This window comes from Phalacrocorax aristotelis, chromosome 26 (assembly GCF_949628215.1).
Source record: "Phalacrocorax aristotelis chromosome 26, bGulAri2.1, whole genome shotgun sequence".
Taxonomy (NCBI): domain Eukaryota; kingdom Metazoa; phylum Chordata; class Aves; order Suliformes; family Phalacrocoracidae; genus Phalacrocorax; species Phalacrocorax aristotelis.
In genome coordinates this window covers 1,901,430-1,921,658 of record NC_134301.1, presented here as the reverse complement: position 1 = coordinate 1,921,658, position 20,229 = coordinate 1,901,430, and the positions used below count along the sequence as shown (strand labels likewise).

The 20,229-nt window shown below is 57.6% G+C and overlaps 1 protein-coding gene across 10 annotated transcripts in view; it reads left to right on the top strand.

Moving 5' to 3' along the window:
- Positions 1 to 20,229, top strand: part of HDAC7 (histone deacetylase 7) — a 95,332-nt gene that overhangs the window by 60,315 nt on the left and 14,788 nt on the right. For 6 of the 10 annotated variants that reach the window (XM_075075958.1, XM_075075957.1, XM_075075959.1 and 3 more), the window contains one exon: positions 18,457 to 18,710. In XM_075075958.1, coding sequence (XP_074932059.1) covers positions 18,457 to 18,710 — 254 coding nt within the window. Of the gene's footprint in view, positions 1 to 6,006; positions 6,013 to 18,456; positions 18,711 to 20,229 lie in introns of those variants that run through there. The other 4 variants (XM_075075956.1, XM_075075954.1, XM_075075951.1 and 1 more) reach the window with 2 other exon arrangements.

The following is a 20,229-nucleotide window of genomic DNA, read 5'->3' as shown; positions in this document are numbered from 1 at the left end:
GGGTGCTTGCTGACCCACCTGGGCAGGCTCGCCGGAGCCGAGCGAGCTGGCTGCTCCCTGAGCCTGTGCCTGGGCTCCCAGCTTGCCATGTTTTTTCCCTCCAGCGGCAGCTACATGCCCTTTCCACAGCCCACACAGTTTTTCTTGGGTTGCGGGAGCCCTGGCAGCAGGATATCAGAGCAGACTTCCCTGCCAGGGCTCCAAGGGTGGATAGACCAGCTCTTCTCCTTCCCTTATCACCTTAAGCTTCGGGAGCGGGGAAGCCGCTGCACAGCTGCTGCGCTGCAGAAGAGTTTTTTGGTTTTGGCAGCAAAGGGAGAACATCAAGAGCTGTGATGGCTGCAGAGGGACCACCTAAGAGAGCATGGGAGGTTGGCAGCAAACACGGCTGAGCAAAGAAATGGCAACTGATGTTGAAACTCCTGGAAAGGGGAGAGTTGTTGCTGTAGAAGGCGGGGGGGCGGAATAATATGGAAGTATGGGAATGGCTTGCCACTAGATGGAGTGAATGGTCTTACAGGGATTTATCTTCAGCCTCTGGCAAGTTCAGTCCAGGACCTTTGCTGTGGGAATAGGTCCCTTCTTCCTCAAACTGCTTGGCTTGACTTTGGGAGCTGAGTTGAGCTGCCCATCAGCGTCTCCTCCAGCACGGCTGAGGGGTGCGTGGCACGGTGGTCCCGGCTGTTGCCACCCGTTGGATGTAGAGCAGAAGAGTCACCTCCAGATATTGTGGGCACAGAAATCAAATCCTTGAGCTCTCGAAGCCCTTGTCCTTCGGAAGAAGCACGGTTTCGGACTCTTTGGGGTGATATGGAAGGTGCGAGAGTCACGCAGAGAAAGGACATCTTTTCCAGCCTTGCTGGAAGGAGCCGTGGAGCTGGTCCTCCCGGGGCTTTGGGGGGGGCAGTAGCCTTTTGGGAAACCACCTGGAAACATTGCCGTCGTGATGCGTGCGGATTTGCAGCGGGACCCAGTGGAAGAGCTAGCTGTTGATCTGTAGAGCTGTGGTGCTGGCTCCGCTGGCCCCATGGCCATCCCTGGGGAGCTGATGACTTGCAGCAGGGGACCCCCACGCCCCATCCTGTTCTCCCACCTCTTGCTGTTGCCAGAGGAGGCTGCAGACCCTGTCAGGAATGATGCAGCGCTGCAGGAGGAGATCGACGCAGGAGAACCTTGGGCTGCCCCTCTCGGGTGCCGGCTGGCAGCGTCAGGAACCCCTGCAGCAGCCGCAGCTCCCCGGTGATGCAAGCGCCGGCGCAGCAGCCCCGTCGGGGTGAGATGCAGCGCTTTTCCCCCCGCCCGCGCACCAGGGGAGGGGTGAGCTACAGCAACAAAAATGCGCCCTTCCACTTGGGTGACTGCTCCCAGTTAGAGATGAAAACATTTGTTCCTGAAATTGGAGTCATTCCTGGGATTGCAACACCCAGGCTGTGTTTCCAATTAATCTGCTGAAGTCGTCATGCATTTCCAAGTGCATTGGCTCAGCAGAGAGAAATCTGGCGTTGCCTTCGCGCTGGGATGCCAGCTGAGATGCGCACGGTCTGAAATGAGGAGGGAATGGCCCCGGCAGGCTGGCCCACCGGCACCTGGCACGGGACCGCAAGGGGGCACCGGGCAGCTCCGGTATGGCTGGGGGATGTGGCAGAGGGCACGGCAGCCTCCTCCTGGGAATGAAAACGCTTGAAATAGTTGTTGAATTACGGTTGGGTTTTTCCTGACTGGTTTCCTTCTGTTTCTGGGTGTGTGTTTTGTTTTGGGGAGAAGGGGAGGGGGGTGAAGTGAGTTATGCTTGGTCTATTCGCTGCGTCTGCAGGAGCGTATTTACAGCTTCGCCGCCTTAGAGGCGATGAGCGGGAGATGTTTGCCGTGTGTTGGGGATGACGGTGTGACCTCTCAACCCCAGCCTCCTCCCAGGCCCTCCCACAGGGCGCTGCTGCCCTCGGCGAGGCGGGTGAAGGCTGGAGGCCGGAGGCTGTTTCGTTTGGGAGTTGAGTGATCCCTTAAGCGATGCCTGCGGCGCTGCACATGGGTCGGTGTCTGGGCGCCTGCGGGGCGAGGGGAGTCTGGAGCGCGGCAGCCCGCAGAGCCGGCTCGGTGTTGGGCGGTGGGTCCTGCTGGTGCGTCTCTGCATTAGGCACCTCTCCAGGGAGCCGCTGGAAGGGCAGGCATGCCCTTGCCGATGGGTTTCTTTTTCTCTCCTAGGGCTGCTTTTGTAGAAGGCAGGGTTCCTGCCTGGAGCTGGAAGTGACCCGACACATTCCTCATCTCCCGTGTGATTTCCTGAGAAATGAAATTGGATCTAGAGCCCGGTCCCAGCTGGGTGGGAGCGGTCCAGTACGTTAGCACAAACACTCATGGAAAGGCCGAGCTTGCGTAGAAATCTTCCCTTTCCAAGAATGAGGTTCAGGCGGAGGCCCCCCTCCCTCCAGAGTCAGCAGGGATGACGGACAGGAGCAGGGAAGGGGGGGATGGGAAGCTCAGCAGGTCTCCGGCCACTGAGGTCACCGGTGGCTTTTTCCTTCAGGAGGAAGCACGCAAACTGCTTTTGCAGAAGGAGCATGCAAACCGCTTTTACCTGTTGGGAACCGGAGCTGGGATGGAGAGTCCGGCTGCCTCCAGCTTCCCGCTCTGCGCAGCCCCTCTCCCCGTGCCGTAGGGATGGCGTTCCCCCGCGTTCCTGCAGCAGTGCTTCCCTAGAGCTGGAAAGTGTTAAGTGAGGATGGTGACAAGACCACTCCCAAATTGGATCACGCTTCCTTTCCCATCTGCGAGGGCAGCACCGGGGCAGTATGTTCTTCTGTGGGAGTGTCGTGCAAGCCTGTGCACCCTTCTCAGAGGCCAGCGCAGGCAGGCGGCCCACGGCAGATGCGTAAAAGCCTGAAAAAAAAGAAAAAAAAAAAGAAAAAAAAACCCAAAACAAACAGGGAAGCGAGGAGAGGAGGGGGAAGGCAAGTTCACCACCAGGGTTTAATGCCACGGTGCGTCAGTATAACAAATAGTCTTAAGGCTGTTGCGCTGACTTCCCAAGTTATTTGCTCCAGAAATAGAGCTTTCCTATGTGTCTGTATTAGAATAAGTCACCGCTGCATAGATTTTTAATGGCGAGCACGTAATGTTTCTATATTTGCTTGCAGGACAATGATGCTGATGCTTTCTATTTTCTATTTTTCTATTTTTAACACATCAGCGGGGCAGAAATGTAGTTGGGAGCCTTCAGGGAGCAGAGCAGCTCTGCCCGGAGTGCTGCCTGCACGGCCAGGCTTCGGGAGCGACGCCAGCAGCTCAGCGAGCAGCCCGGGCTTTCAGAGTGCCTGGCCCCGCTTTTTGGCAGGTAAAAAGAAGCCAGTCTGCGCAGGGCTCGTCTCCCTGCTCCGGTGGGCTCCGCGGAGCCCGCGCTTCAGGGTCACAGGGCTGGGTGGTGGTAGGGAGAAGCGAGGGACGTGAGGCATAGGCCATCCTCTTCCTCCTGTTTCTCTCCCTGCTGTGGCCGTTTGAGGCTGCGGAGGTGGTGGGGAGCAATGAAGGGTTTGTGGGTCTGGCTCTGTTGCTGGCTCTGTGATGCTTGTTTGGGTGGTGCTGGTCCTGAAAGCCCAGCTCAGGTCCTGAAAGCATTTCAAGCCTTATATATGTATATATGGGGTTTTTTTTCCTTTTTTCTTTGGTTTTTTTTTTTAAAAGAAAACCAGTTTCCATCACCACCTTGATCTTGAAAAAGGGCTGCAAGTGATAACCTGCAAAGACCTCCAAAACAGGAGGTGAATAACAAAACTGGTACCGACTTGAGTTGCAATCCCAAGTTTGGGGGCTGGTTCATAACTTTGAGTGGTTCTGCCCTGGCCAGGTCCCTCTGCCACCCTCATCTACTTGAGCTGCCGTCAGCAGCCCTCCTCCAGCAGGATGGGCTTGCGTTGGTCCTTGCAGGGTTTCTGTCTGCTGACGTCCGTGCTGGAGGAGCCTGAACACGTGCACCTCCCATTTGGAGGAGAAAATAGGAATTTAGGGTGGAACTTGCTCCCCGGGGGCTCTGTTTCGCCCTCCGGGCTGGGCCCAGAGAAAGTGTCTTCTGCTGTCTTGGTGGTTTGTTTTTTTTTTCCCCCCCCGCAGTGGAAAATCCCACCGGTCTCAGGAGTGGATTTTATCGCGGTGTTTGCGCCTGTTGCAGGGACTCTGGTTTCCAGCCCCTCCGCAGGGCTGTGCGCAGCGATCACCCTGTTTCCACAGCAGCTGGTAGCCGCCAGCGGATTTCGGATTAAACCCCAGACCTGGCCGTTCGTTGTGCCTGGGGGTCCCGGCTGAAGGTGGCGCCTGTACCTGTGGCTGCCCCTCCTGGACGAGGCAGCAGGTTTGCATTTCGGGGCCGGTCCTTTGGGGCAAAGAGGTGACTTTGGGTTTGCAGTACGGGGCGGGCAGCCGCGTGGGGCTTGGCCCCTGGCTGGGACAATGGCAGGAAGCCGGGAGCTGCGTGCAGCGCCTTGCTGCTGGCCAGGCATTGCATCCTCGCGGAGCCGAGGCTGCCTCCGCCGCCGCTCCTCCCTTGCTATTTCCATCGCATTGTCCGGAGGAGAGGAAGGATGTTTCCAGCCTTCTTCCTTTTTGCCTCAAAGGGATGTGGGGTGGGCAGGGAGGGGAGGGGAGGGGATTTTTCCCCGCTGGCAGTTGTGCAATAGGCACGATCACTGCTATTCAAAGCACGGTCCTGCTCCGCCCAGGTCAAGGGGGTGACGCATCTTGGCCTGAGCCGTCCCGGAGGTCTCCCCTCCTCTGCGGTCCTGGCAGCGGAGGTGCGTCTCGTCCCATGTCCTTGCTGGCAGACGGTGGGCTCAGGCGCGTCCTCGTGTGCGAGGCGGGGGCTCGGCGCTCCATCGGAGGAGGTGCTTCTGTGGTGTGGCTTTTAGTGAACGTGCAGACGTGGCTGGACTCGTGGTGCTCAGCAGTGCTGGGGGAGATGCTGCACCCACGCCCCGTGTTCCCAGTGGCGGGGTGAGGCTGTGGTGAGGTTGCCGGTGCGCAACGTAAGGTATTTTGGGAAGGCAAAGTGGGATCCTGGTGTTATAAACGTCTTCGGCACCGTGTCGTGGTGGGAACATGTGCGTGGAGGTATCGTGGTAGGGCTGCAGGGCGTCGGAAGATAACCCCTGGCCCCTCAACAGGGATGGTTTCAGGAGCTCTGAAAGCATTAAAAGTGGTGTCGTGGGGAAAGGGAATGGGGAAGGTCACCTCTTGCTTTGTGATAGAGAAATATGGCCATGAAAGCGGGTTCTGGCCTTTTTTGGGGATGTTTTTAGATCTTCATCTCGTGGACAGGGCTCTGATGATGACAAAGAAATGCTGCAAAATCCTGCCTGCGTTTTTGCACAGCTCCAACTGCTGTGGCTGTGCAAAGTCGAGGCTCCTCGCTGCGCCGGAGGAGGCCGGGCTCCCACGTGCCAGGAAGTGAAAGCAGAATTAATTAAGGTGGGAAATTATCTTAATTTGCTCGGGCTAAATCCCTTTAGCACCAGTAAACCCCAAACATTTGAAGGAAAATTCTTTGGTTGGAGTGCAGCCACACCTCTCGTGTCCTTCAAAGGTGGAGAAATTGCCCGTGACACATCTCTGAGGGTTTGACTATAAGAGAGAGTTTTACCAGTGTTACTGGGAGGCTTGTCACTCCGGGTAGCAGCCAAACTGGGAGAAGCCCATCTCTTGCTGAATGGGATCCCAGCTCGGCTGGGATCACCCCAGGACAGCCAGAAGAGTCCAAATTCAAATCTCATGTGTGCTGGCGTTCAGTCTGTCCTGGGACAGCCTCAAGACTTAGCAGCGCCGCTGATTGTTTCCATAGGGGAGCAGAAAGCTTTAAGGATCTCTTTCTTCTTTGCCTGTCCCGAAGTGGATCGGGACGCAGCGCGGCTGCGTTGTGTCGCCCTCCTCGAACCGCATCCCCCACGCGTGGTACCCGTCACGTGCCGTTCTCGGGGACACCCTCCATACCCCGCTTTGGAGCCACCAAACGTTTCTGACAAAGCCAGGGTCGGGACCAGCCCACGTCACCTGCCAGGAGTACCGGGAGCTCCCGGATTTTGCTGCTGGCAGGAGGTGTCAGGCAGTGCCGGGGCGATGGAGCAATTACTTGGCGTCTGTCGGAGCCAGCTCTTTGCGTTAACGAAAAATGTGAATGATGTGCAGGCTTGTGAAAGTGCTGTTTGTCCCTGGGGGGTCGGGGAAACGACCTCGCCTGTGTGTCCTTGGTGGTTTGAGCCTTCCACGCGCGTCCCGTTCCGTGCATTGGTGTTGGCCACCCTGCGGTGGGGTAAGCGAGGAGACGGAGGTTGCGTGGAAGGAGGAGGAGATGAGCAGTTCTATCACCTCACTCCTCCTCCATGGTTTTGTGGTTGTAGGGAGGCTGTGAGCATGGAGAACGCTGCAGAGGAGCAATTCTTCTGTAAACCAGCTCAGAAATGATGCTGGAGGAGCTGATGCAATAAAATACCACTTTAGGCTGAGGCAGGAGTTTTTCCCCCATTATTTTTTAAAAAAACATGAGCAAGCTGGGGTGTGTGCTTCATTATGGTCTCTCTTATTGCGTGTTCCCCTTTGCAAAGCGGAGAGGGTCTTGTGTTCGCCTCCAGCAGCTGCCACAGCAAAGGGGGTTGGAGCGGGCACGTGCAGGAGTGGCACGGGCATCGTGGCCCATCCTCTCCGCTCTGCTGTGGCTTTTGCTTCCCCGACAGAGACCTCTCTGCGTTTCCACCTGCTGCTGCGTGGGGCCTGGGTGCCAGCCACCTGCCCGAGCCCACGCAAAGCCTCCCTGTTTATTTTGTCTAAAAGCAATATCCCCCAAAATGGGGTGCGGGGGGGGAGAAATACCCGCTCTGGCTTAATTGCGCTTAATGAATCTGACGGGGCTGGCTGCCAGCAAGCAGAGCGCTTTGCCAAGGCTCGTACTTGCCCGTGAGAACTGCAAGGGTGTGGTGCACGACCGCGCCTGGCTTTGCAACCGCTGGGAGAAAAGATCTGAGAGCTCCCGCCACCCTTCGCCGCGGCCGTTGTGCTGCTCGCCCAATGCCATCGGCCCAGCCCGCCTCGCAGGGCTCAGCCCAACGGTTGCGTTGACCCCCAAGTACTCGGAGGGACATGATGACATCTGTAGGTGAGTGTGCCAAGCGGGTGGGCAGCATCCCTTGCAGACGTGACAGGGGGCTTATAAAGATGGGTTTGTATTAGACGCAGCATGAGCGTCCTTTTATCTAGAGCTGGGTCCAGCTCAGCTCCGCAGTGTGCACCCAGCCAGGCGCCGTTGCTCGTTTGATTGTCAAGTGAGCTTTAGGGACCTGGATAGGTGTGTGATTTTGCTGAGTTGAGACCAGGTCTGGCCTTGAGAGGTGCTGAGGGCTCAAATCCCACCACGTGCACTGATTCCTCATTGAGGTTAACAGTGCGGCACTGGGCTCGCTGGGGGGTTGTTTATTTATTTTCCTCTTTTCCCCGGCCATGCTTGAGTGGCTCAGCGGCAGGTTTAACCCTGTTTTCTGGGTTAAACACCCTGGGCAGTGTTGCTACATGAGTGTGGAGCACACACACACCCCACCGCACCTTCCGTCCCCACCAGGCGCTTTGGCTGCCTCGGGGCACTCGTGTTCTGCAGCCGTCAGCTGGGAGCTGGCCTGCATCCTCCTCCAAGGTTTCTCCCTGCTGACTGCTTTTCCCTGGGCAGGCTCTGGCTGCATGTAGGACACTGGTTCCTCCTTGCATTTCTTCACCTCCAGCTTGTGGAGACCCAGAAATCCTGCCTGATGACTTGGCCGTGCCGTTTCTTTTAGCTTTTCCAGCCTGGGTGGCATTCCCCAGCTTCAACATCGTGGATCTCTTCCCAGCATCTCCCCCAGCTGCTTGCATGCACCAGCGCTAACCCAGATTTACGCGCCAGGGCAGCTGTCACTGGTGTGGCAGACGGGCTTGTTGGATCCAGGCACGTTTCAGCCTCCTCTGCCTTAAGGATTTGATTCCGGTGCCTTTCCCAGCTGCACAGATGCCAGCTTTGAACCAAAGGCCGTGCTTTTTCCTGAGCACCCAGGTATGGGAGGCAGTGCCAGACAGCCCACAGCAAAAGATACCAGAAGAGTATTTGTACAGGAAACTGAAAAGGTTGCGGCTTCCTTCCTCTGACAGAAATAGCTCTCGCCCTAAAACCTGAGTCTCCGCTCTGCGTGCTGGTAACCTCTGGCACTGGCTTGAGGGGACGCTGCGATGGGGTGGGCAGGGGTCGGGGACCACCACGTGCCGTCGCCGGGCCTCGCAGGGCGAAGCTGAGTCCCCTCAACGTTGGGAGCCTGCTTGCTCAAACACCTGATGGGCGGCACTGGAGCAAGGCTTGGCGTGAACGCCGCATGTGCCCTTGCTGGTGGCAGTTGAGCAGTCCGTAGATCTGCACGGGGAATTTCGTTTGTGCCCCTTTCCCTGGGATGTGTGTTATTCCCCTAGAGCTGGGGCTGCCGGTGTTTCTCCCAGCTCCTTCTTCTCCTGCTCTCTGCACTGTATTGGGTCTGAGGTATTTCTAATTTTCTTTTCACGGCTGAATCTGTCTTCCAGCCCGGCCCTGGATCTCAGCCAGCATTTGCCAAAGGGACTTCCTTCTCTGCAGCATGCAGAGAGGCTCCAATTAATGGGCAGGTCCCCTTGAGTAGTCACTCGCTGAGTGTGGGTATTGTGGGAGTCCAGGCTTTTTTGTCTCAGCACTTCCAGATCAAGCAAGACACCGCTGTGGAGCCCTGAGCTCTTCCCTGGGGCCTTATGAGTCAAGCTGGGCTCTTGCTGTGTTGCACACAGCAATTAAAAATATAAAAATGTAGGCTGAGCTGCAGCGCTGGTGACAGCAGCCCCCGTGCAGTGGTGACCCTTTGCGGGTGGTGCGAGACGAAGCAGGTTGTTGTTTCGAGCCAAGTGGATGGAGGCGCTGCTCCGCGCCATGCCCACGAGGCGCGCCGTGCCGCGGCGGGGCGCTCCCAACAGCAGCTCCGTGCGTGCCAGGGGGCGGCGGCAGTGAGAACCCCCCTGCGGCAGCCCCCAGGCGGGCTGCGGGCAGCAGCGTGGTGCGGGGCAGAGGTGCCGACGGGCCCATCAGCGTGCTGTCCAAACCAGTTGGGAACGCTCTCCTCCGCTTATGCAAACGGCTGCTAATTGAGGAGAGGTTCGTATAATCGTTTGATCTCTCCTCTGCTTCCCTTGGCACGGAGGCCGCATCCTCTCATGCTGATGTAATCAAACCCGGTGCGGGAAGACGCGGCGTCCTGCGCCGAGAGGGTGCTCGCTTGCTTCCCGGGAGCGCTCGGCTGCATCCGCGGGGCTGCCGTGCAGCTCTGCCTCTGTTGGCATCTACCTGCTTGGAGAACAGAGACCCGGAGGAGCTTATCTTGCTCGGGCTGGTGCCAAAGCCTCTCTCCAAAGATGATCTGTGTTGGCGGTAGGCAGGGCGATGATGCTGGGGCTCTAGACTGGACTGTTGCCTCTTGCCAGAAGCCTGGTCGAGGGAGAAGATGGGACTGTTAGAAGGCACTGGGCTGCTCCAGTGCCGGCAGAGCCAGGGGACTTGCTTGCCTGGAGCTGCTGCCTGTCATCCGTGTTCGACTTTGGCTGTGGGCCTTGGCAGTATTTAAGCTTTCAGGAGCACACTGCAGACCCTCGCCCCTTCTCCGGCTGCTCCTGTAGCCGTGTCCGCAAAGAGAGGGCACGGGCGGTGAAGATCCATAGCAGCCCTCCGTGGGGCACGTTTGGGGGGCCGGAGGGGCAGGAGGAGCGGTGGAGCTTGGCGTTGGCTGCAGGGAAAGGCTTCGGGGGAGGACCAGGAGGAACGGCTCTGCCTCTGCATCGCATGACTCGGGATAGCGCGATGCGTGGGGCTATGCCGACCTGCCGCTGGTGGCTCTCGAGCAGGGAGTAGCGGGCAGACCCTGTCCGGGCTGTGCGACCAGGTGAGGGTGGTTGGAAGGGAAGGAATCCAGCGGGGTGGGCTGTGCTATGGGGGATGTTTCTCTTCTGGGAGGGGAGGACTTTTCCCTCAATCTCGGGAGTTTCTGTGAGCAGAAGCTGCCCTCGCTGTTCTGGGGAGCGTGAGGCACTGCCAGGCAACCTTGGCTTTCCTTCAAAAAGAGCCCTTTGGTCATGAATTTCCCTCTGTTTCGGAGGAAATAGCAACTGTTGCGAGGTTTCCTGGGGATACCTTGCACTCCCCCGCACAGCATCCTCCCCCAGGGGCCTTGTGCTGCTATTTGGGATGGGGTTTACAACCGGTGGGGGTGGGAGGATGCAACTGCCGGCAGGAAATGACTGCCAGAGGTTTCCAGCTGTGCCAGAGCCGTGGCGGGGATGGAGCCCACTTGCTGTTCCTCTGGCCTCATGCCCCGGCTGCGGTTGCAGCTCTTCAGTCCCACCTTGCACCTCGTGCTGCCCACGCTCAAACCGTGTGGCGCAGGGACCTGATCCTTCTGCAGAGAAACCGGTAAAAACACTATTTTTATTTACTTACTTGCTTTAGACACGCACAAGCACACGTATACCTGCCCACGTAGGCATGGCGGCTGGTGCCGTGTACCGCGGCATGACCGAGGAACGGCCGGCGGGGACCGGGATCCCTTACGCTGGGATCGAAAGCAGCTATTTGTGAAGCAGTGGCCACTGTGTTGCCTGCTGGTGGTGTGATTCAGCCCTGCCTGTGCCTGGCTCTTCCTATGGCTGGGTACCCGTGTGTCCTCTGCGACCAAAGAGTCTCAAATTTAGTCTCGAAACCCATCGCCAGGTTTTGCCTCTGCACATTCATGGTTGCGTGCTTTGAAGGCTTTTAAAAAATTTGTCCCTGGGAGAGGGGCAGGATCCAGGGAGCTGAGCCCCTGGCAAGCTTGCAAGTTCCCCCAGCTCCTCTGGGAGCTGGATGTGAGTGTGAAAGGAGTTGTTTGGTGGTTTGAGTACCGCCTGTGGGGAAGTTTGGGTCTGGTATTAAGGTTCGCGGCTTTGGGGTAATTGAGCGTGATGCAGGGTTACCTTGGGATCCTCTTGACCAGCTTCGCCCTGCAGGCAGAATGCTTTCAAGGCCAATCTGAACATGCGGATTTGAGGGCATGTGGAAAAGCTGCCTTGAAACAGGCTCCTAAACACACCTGTGTGGATCTGCTCGCATCTGCGGGGCAGAGCTGGGCCAGCGCGGAGGGGGCTCCCTGTTCAGGGAGAGCACAGGCACCCGGATTTCCACTGCGGATGCAACTGCACCGCTTCCATGAACGTTTCGTTAGTGCTGAAGTTTCATTAGTACATTATACCTCTTCCTTTGGCAGCGGAGTCCTGCCTTCAGCTCTGTATGGATGCTGTGGGAGTGTATAGCGTGATCCCGTGCCTCCAGCGGGCCTGGGTGGGAACACCGATACTCTGATATATGGGAATATAAGATACATCGACATACGGGAACACCCACACCAGTGGGTGCGGGTTGAAACACAGGGCATTAAATATAGCAGTAGATCCAGGTACAAAGGGTTTTGCTTCGTGTCGCCGTAGCTCACGCTGGCCTTGGCGCACCATGAGATTTTTGGGTCCCGGAGTCATGAGTTTTAAAATGTAACTACGCGCGTTTGTGGGGAGAAAATTCCAGGGAGGGCTATTAAATGCCTGACTCAAAGGTCACGAGCTGCAAATAACCAGCGAGAGGAATCAGGGGAAGGATCTCGCCCTGATCTGCTTCCCGAGGCCAACGTGGACCTCGTTTACAGGCTCAAACAGAGTATTTTCTGCTTTATGTGCTTGAAATACCGAAATAATGTGCTTCGCTCGCAGGTGTATGTGCGTAGTCTGGGTGGTTTCAGGTGTGTTGCTTTTAACCTCGGTTCGTGGCTTTGCGGAGAGGGTTCTGTGGGGCACGTGCGACTTTGCCAAACTTTAATCATCGTCTGTCTCAAATTTGTTTCTGGAAACTTTCTGCAGAAGAAAGTTTTCAAAAACCAGAGTAGAAAAATACGGTTTTACCCTTGTGGAAAAACTCTCGGGGGCTTTTCTTAGAGAAGCATCGGCCTTTTCTTGTTGTGGAGCAGGAATTTGATGTCTGGTAGAAGGGAGAGGGATCCACCCACATCTGGCCAATTCATAAAGCCCTTGAAACTCCCAGTTAACATGCTCCATAAAGAGTTATCGCAACTTGGCAACTGACCGCTCCAAACATTACATCTTCCCTGAGCATCATCTGTTCTCTTATGGCTCATGCGGGACACTGTGTACGGCCTCTCGGCGCGGGGACAGCGGCGCAGGGCTTTCCCTGGAGCTGCGTGGCAGCTTCCCTGTGCTCCCCCGGCAGCCGCCCGGCGAGGCGAGGAAGGAGGAAAATGCCCCAGACGCTCAGATTCCGCAGGGCCCTGCGAGGAAGCCCCCCGGGGACGCGAGAGCGGATGGAGGTAAGGGGGGGCAGGGGGGCACGTGGAGCACCGGCTCGGGGTTCCCGCTATCTCCCAGAGAGCTGCGAGACCCGACGGCTAGCGCCTGTGTCCCTGCTACTGGTGCAGCCGGGCAGAGATAGTGGGGTGATGCTGGTTTTGTCATTTTTTTTTTTTTTTAACTTGTCTTTGAGGGGAGCATACTGTTTAGCCCCGTAATTAAAACCAGCGTCTTGGTGCATACACCCCAGGGGCCAGGGTGAGGTTATGCAAGGTACCCCGACTCTGGGATTTCCTATTTCTCGAGTTCTGGCTTTGTGATCTTAATGTTATTTCAACATAGTCCTTTTTGTGTGGTTTCTTATTTAAGTGTTTTTAATTTGAACAAACTCCCTCCAGCTAATTTTTGTTACTTGTGCGTGGCTCTGGAGAAGACCTTTTCCTTTTATTAAAGAGGAATGTTTTTAATCACATGCATTCTTCAACCCGGCTGAACTCTGAACCTTTCACAGCTAATCAACATAAGATGGGAAAGGGTTTAAAACAAAACAAAACACCCAACAAAACCTGCCTTTAACTGCTGCTCAGCCTCAGACAAAGCTCTTCGCTGTGTGCGATCGCTTCCCGGGCAGTGCTGGCACATGAACCGGTCGCACCGTGCCGCGAGACCCGGCCGCCTGCCTTCATGGCAGGCAGGGCTGAAGGCAGGGATGCACGGGAAGGCGTAGCTCAGATGCGACTGGTTTGCTCCTTAATAATTTCCCTGCCCTGGTTTGTTTGCTTCGTGCTTTATTTCCCTCTTACATAAGCGCAGCTCTTCGCTGCTGGCTGATATTGCCTCTTTAAAAACATAAAAAAATCAGGAAATGCCAAAGCAAAGATTTCTGCGCTGCTTTTCTCTGGTGGGGGGGGGGGGGGGGGGTGGCTGGATGGCTGAGAGCAGCAGCACGACCAGTGATGTCCCCTTTGGGGAGAGAGCGATACAAGCACTGGATTACCACCACCAGCCTGGGAAACTCGCTGCCACCACGCTTCACCCTGGCCAAAAGCTTAGCAGGGGTCCAAGAGGCGCTTGACTGTGCGCAAAGCGGGGAGCCCGTCGCCGTCTGCACGCTCGCTCCGTGTCTCTCGCCGGCGAGCACGCGGGCCCTTGGAGCGCTTCGGCTGTTTTCCTTGTGCTGCAGCCTGGAAAACGCCGGTAACCCGTGCCGGGTTGTTGAGCACAGAGCTTGCGTTCGTGCTCGTACCGCCGAAGGCTTTCCCAGGGCACGCCGGGGAGAGACTCCGCACCGAAGCTCCTCTCGCTGTGTTGCAACCTCCCCTTCCCGTGGAGGCAGGGTGGCAGCGGCTCTTACCTGCCCAGGCGCGGAGCGGTTTGTGCAATGGGCTCGGCAGCCCCGGGGCAGTCGCCTCCGCGCGCCGGGACCGCGGCGTGGTTCGCCTCGGCTTCCTCCCCGCGCGCTGCCGTAGCGGCGTGTTTTCCTCCCCTCGACCTGGCTGCGCGAGGTGACCCAGAAAAACAATCGCTCGGTGCCGCAACGCCGGGACAGCCTGGGTGCTTCTGCTTTACTGCGGGGCCGTGTGGTGCGAGCGGGGACGAGGCAGCAGGTGCTCCCTGTGGCCACCTTCACCCCCTGTCCAGGAGAGGGGCTGATGCTGCCTTGCTTCACACCCCAAACACATCCCGAATTGTTTGGGCTGAGCAGAGGAGCTTTGCAATTAATGATTTATTCAGCAGAAGCAAGGAGGAGAGGGATATCTGTGCACAGAGGCTGAGTTTTGCTGTGTTTTAATAGCAGAGTCATGTGCAAAGCCATTTGCTCTGCAAATACTGCCCCGGTCCCAGCACGCTGCTGCTGGTGACTTGGTGGCTGCTGAGCCCCTGCCAGCCCCAGCGCTCGTGCGAAGATGAGCTTGCCACCAGTGCTGGCCTTCCCATGCGAATGTTCTTGCGAACTAAAAATAATTCGCAAAAAAATGTTGGCAGCTGGACGTCCAGCCGGGAGAGGAGCCTGTCGCAGAAACCTTCCGCCTCTTCCCTGGGTGGGTGCTCCCAGCTCGCTTCTCCCTGCCCCAGCGCTCGGCCCCGCTCCTGGCCGTGCGGGTGAGGAGGGCAGGATGATGGATTCAGCCCGCTGAGGCTGCACGGGGCCAGCGGAGCATCCCAGCCCCTCTGTGGCCACAGGCTGTGGTGCTGGTGGCTTACGAGGGTCCGCTAGGAACCGGCAGGACCTGCGCTGGGTTGGGGAGTAGGGCAGATGCCCCCCAAGAGCCGTCATGGAGCCGTGCTTTTGGCCTTCTTTGGGTGAGGGGAAGAGGAGGAGCTGCTTGCCTGGCTGCCTGCCCCCTGAATCATGTGTGAGCATCGCAGGCTGCCGGGGAGGGGAGTTGTTTACTGTAACTCTTGGCGCAGGTCCCGGCATGAAACCCCAAATGAATTCAAGCTGCACCGGGAGGTCACGGCTGAAACAAACAGCTCCCAGGGCAGGAAGGGCTTCACGAAGGGGTTCTGGAGCTGGCGGGGTCTGGCTGGAGCGGGGAGGATGCGGGGCATCCCTGGGGAGCTGCCGTGCGCAGGTGCCACACGCCAGAGGCGTCCCAGCGTGGGGAGAGCGGCCGAGGCTCCTGCCCAGGGGCTGGGCTGCGCTCCCAGCACCGCTGCCCTCAGCCAGTCCTCGTCCCTCGCTTCCCTGGCACTCGGAGTGTAAAACATCGTGTTTCTAAGCTCTGAAAAACCATCCTGAGTTTTGTGGCTTTAGCCTGCGCTGGCCGGGTGTGGAGCTGTAAGCGGGGGCTTTGCGCAGGCTGGGACACCCGTGTCGCCCCGGGGCACTTCAGGCTGGTCCATGCTCCCATGGTACCTTTTTATCATCCCATCTTCCCTCTCTCCCGCCTCCTGGACAGCCCCGTTTTGCCAAAACATCCCCAGCCGAGCGGGGACTGGCGTAGCGGGGTGCTCCATGCACCGTCGATGTGCAGAGCTGGGGGGCCGTGGCTGGAGGAGGGTCCGCGCAGCCTCTGCTGGCGGCTGCTCCCCCTGGCTCTGGTGCCTTTTGGCCGTGGGGATGCTCGACAGCCTTTTTCCTGGCTCTGGGCGAGTGTTGAGGAGTTGTTTTTCTGGCTGCTGGCCGCTGGCCTGCCCGTCCTCCCTCTCCCCCAGCAGACGCATTCCCTCCCACTTCTCTTCCGCTGCTTCAGAGTTTGTTTTTAAAAAGACTAAAACAAATGAGGTAGAGAGATTCCCAGCGACCCCGCCAGCGCCTTCACCCTCAGCTCTGTGCTGCTGTCCGTGTCTCCCCCTCCATCCCCAGAGGTGCCTGTAATACCCCCTCCTGTGCCTGCGGTTGCCCCCAAGACCTTCTCGCCCCTTTTTGCCCCATGGAGGTGCTGGAGGGGCAGCGTCGGGCCCGAGGATGCTGCTGATGGGGAGGTGAGAACGTGACTGCTGCTGCTGAGCGTTGGCTGGTGGGAGCTCCCCATGGGTGTTTTTCACATCGCAAGTAGAGGGCTGTGACAACTCTCTGGATGCCATCAGCTCCAAGGATGGAGGCTGTGGCTTGGTGGGCTGGTCTCTTCCTCCTCGTACTCCCGCTTTCCCTTCCGAATGATGCTTCTGCATGTAAACAGCCCTTTTCAGTGTCTCAAAGCAGAGCCCGATGGCTGCGGTCCTCCGGCAGCCCCTCTGCAGTTCCAAGCTCCTGCCCCTTCGTGCTATACAGCAGGACAGTGACATTTGGCTGGAGGGGACCGAGGGGTGGCTGAGCTTCAGCAAGCTCCTGCAGATAGGCAGCGTCATGTGGCGGGCGTTTGGCTCGGCTGGGAGCTGTCAGAAGTCCCCGTTTCCCATCCTTAGATTTGCTCGTTACAGCCTGTCCTTGCGTGGCTGCCAGCAGCCCGGCCCGTCGGGTAGCACTGTGCATGTCGTGCCGCTGCCTCCCTCCAGCCTTCCTCCTGCTGAGCATCCCTGAGGGGCTTGGCCAGCGCCTGTTCCTCTGGCATCGTCCTCACGGGGAGGTGGGAACACCCGTGAGCTGAGAAGCAGGAGGTGACAGCCCAGCTTATCACTTGCATCCTTCAAAATCGGTGACGTTTAGCAAGATCTGAGGCCCTTTGGGGATTGCTGAAGCTGGGAGGTATCTGGAACAGCAGGCAGGTAGGGCCTCCCAGGGTGCTGGTGCTGGCACCGTGCTGCAAGGAGACGGGACCAAGCGCTGCAGCCTTTCGGGTAGTGCTGGGGTGAATTGTCAGCCCCGTGGAGGACGACAGCCTTTTTGGGACCTCCTGGCTTCTTGCAGGTGTTGAAGGGTGCATAGAGAGAACACTTGGTGTCTTCCTGCTTAGGGTAACTTCACTTGGACTCTTGTTATCTCATAAAAACGCAGCTGAAATGTGCTCATCTGCTTTTGCCGTGCCTGACCCTCAAAGGGGGCTGCGGGTCTCATCCTGCCCACCTCGTGGCACCGCACCGTGTCCAGCCCCGAGGCCTCGGTGGTAACGGAGCAGAGGAGCTCAGCGGCTTTCAGGCTGCGGCTGTTAATCTTCCTCAACCTCCGTATCATGCCGGTTACGGTGGGGCAGGCAGGGTGCAGCAATTAGAGCCAATTAGCCAGAGACAAATTAAATCCCAGGCAGTTATCAGCGAGATAGAGAGGGCAGGATAAACCCTGCGATGGGGTTTCCTGGGAACAACGTTTCTTTCTCCAACATGGGTTGAAATCGGGGACATTTCTGTCCTGGAGAATTGAGCTGGTGCCGACAAGCGTTTGCCCTTGGCCAGAGGGAGTTTTCCCTGCCGGGGCCGCGGAGGGAAGCCAGAGCTGGCCCTGTTTCAGCAGGGCCGTGCACCCTGTCATCTGCACGGATGCGCACCTGCGCTTATTAATAGTCCCTGTGCCCTCCTCGGGTGAACACGCTCGTGCTCCTTTGCCTTGCAGGAAGGCGCGGGCTGGGCTGGGAGTTTGCTGGGTTTCCCCCTGGAAGAGCTGGGTAAATGCTGCGTTATGGCCCAGGAGCCTGCAGAGGTTTCTCCTGCAATATCGCACTCATCAGCACAAGCTCCCTGATGCCGCTGAGGTTGGCGTTTGAGCAGCGCAGGGTGCGGTTCTCCGTCTATAAAATAACATTTGCATTAGGTGGTTGTTTTGTATTTTGTTTTGTTTTTTTAAATTGAAACTGCTTTTGGAAGGCAATTAGTTCTCAGGCTGCAGTGGCCTTGGCCCTGCATCCTGCAAGAGCATCCCCCTTGCAGCGTCTTTTCATGCTCAATTTCCTGCCCGCCTGCATGTTTCCAGCTTTCCCATGGCAAAGCACAAAGCTGCAGCGGCCAGGGCTGCCTTGCACCTGGCTGCGCTTGGTTTGTGGGACGCGACAGGGCTTGTCCGTGCGTCCTTCGGTTGCTGTCACGCTCGCTCATCCCCTTTGTGCCTGTGCCTGGCTGGCTCGCTGCCTTCTCGCTGCGTTGCTTGGAGCATCCTGCTGCAGAGATGCAGGAGGAGCACTGCAGCTGCGGGCATCCCTCGGCTGGGTGGCTCTTCTGAGGGTTTGTCTGCTCTTTGTCACAGCTGGAGGCAACCAGCTCTGCTTTGCACTGGCCCGTGGCACGTGCAGGATAAATTAAGCGAGGCTTTAGGACCTGGTTGGTGAAAATGCCCTGCTTCGGTGGGTGCTCCGAAGCTCTGTGTAATTGGGACTATTTTAGGTGTTCCCATGAGGATGGCGGGGTTCAGCACATGGGGAGGCCGGGCATCCAGGCAGGGCGGGAGCGCCTTAAGTTTGTAAAGCAATTCTCAGCTGTGGTGTCAGGGAGAGATGCCTGCAGCACCTTGGAGACTCTCCAAGGGTGTCTGATTTACAGGATTTTTTTTTGCCCGGATGATGGAGGAGGCTTTTGCAGGCAGTAGGTGGTGCGTGGCAAACCCTTCTCAATGGCAGGACACGTTCCTCGCAGTGCCCACCCGTGCATTGGGGTACACCCGGGCCCCATCCCAATGCTTTCCCTACCTACCTAGCAGGGCAGTCTGAGCCGGACTGGGACTGACCTGTGCTCCGCTTTGTGTCTTGACAGCTGCTGTGAACCCGTGCACCTCCCCACGGGTGCCCCAGACCGCCCCCATGGACCTGCGTATCGGGCAGCGCGTCGTCAAGCCCGGCTCTGACACCACCTTGCTGGCCCTGAAGCACACGCAGCAGCTGCAGCACCAGCTCTTCCTCGCCAGCCTGCACCAGCAGCAAGTGGAGCAGCTCGCCCACCAGCACGTGAGGGTACGGGCACCCCGGGGTGCAGGGGCAGGACCTGCACCCGCTTTCCATAGCAGTTGGGTGAGGACCGGACACTCTGAAGAATTCATTTTGCCCCCAAAGCACACAGCTCATGGTGCCATGCGTGTCTGCCAGCAGCGCCCTGCGTCGGGGCTGGCTTTGTCTGAGCTCCCGTCTCTGGCAGGGATTAGAAGGAATAGGCTGGAAATCCCATCCCCAAAATAACCTTCCCAGGTGAATTCCTTCTTTCCCCTGAGGTGGAGAGTCTGTGGTGCTTTTTAGCCAGCCCTGAGACCTCTCTGACGCAAGGTGACCAGTCAGGGAGTCAGGTGGGGGGGTTTCGTGCCTTACTTTCAGGCCAAATCTCCGTTCTGCCAAGGCCAGCGGGAGGGCTGGGGCCTCCTGGGATGTGCGAAGCAGGGAAATGTTTTCAGCTGCATACCATGTGTGCTGAGCGAGGAGCCAGAGCGACTGGACAGGATGCCTGGTGTCTGTGATCTGCCACTCCGCTTGGCCACTGCTGTTTCTCTGCCCTAAAGGCATGGCTTACTCACTTTACAAGCTAATTTGCTTTTCTGGGAAGTCTTCACTGAAATTCTCTAGTGTCACCCGGAATAGCACCCCTGCCCTGCACAGCCTCTGGTGCCAGACTGCATTGTCACGAAATTACAGCAAGATTTAGCTTGGATGGTTCCTCTGGAGGCCCCCCGCTGAGGGCAGGACTGACTTCAGAGGTAGGGCAGGTTGTGGAGGACCACATCCAGGTGAGCCGCGACCATCTCTAAGGACAGAGATCACCCTGCACGTCCCAGTCGCAGGGCTGCACCCTGCTCATGGCAGGAATCGGTCCCATAGACAGGATTTTCCTCGTGGCACATCTGTCTCGTTGCCGCTCATCCTTTTGCTGCGCTCCTCGGAGGACCCTGGCTCCATCTGCTCCGTAACTGCCTTTGGGTGGTGGAAGACGCAGTTGTCCCACCTCTCGTCGGGACTAAACGAGGCCAGCCTCGTCTGCTTCTCTCACGTCCTGTGTGCTCTGCCCCTGGGCACCAGCTCTGCTCTTGGTGGCTGGCACGGGCTCACTGGTCCCAGTCGCCTTGTCTGGAAGCCCTGAGGGAATCACGCTGAGGCTTTCTGGGAGGGGCTTGAGCATCAGCTTGGTCCACACAAGGAGAGTTTGAGATGCTGCTGCTGCCACGACTGATGGGTGCTTAGAGGCATTTGTGCAGATGTGATGCTTTCTGACCTCCCTGGGAAACGGGATCAACTCTGAAAACCTCAGCTCTGGAAAACACCAAGATCAAAACTTTTAAGACTAGTAGAGTATTTTTTTTCCTTTATTCCCCTTTTTAGTCAACTATGGTTTTTATTTTTGGTTGTCTTACAACATGCCCTAGCTACAGATATGTCAAAACACCATGAAAGGCATCAAGTTGAAACGGACTTGTTTGAATTGTACAGTGTCCCTGGGGAGGGCGTCTCTAGAGACAAAGATGCGTCCGGTTTGCTGTGATGAAACAAGTTAACACGTTCTTGTTGGCCAGGGCTGCCCATCAGGTTTCCAAAAATGACATAACGG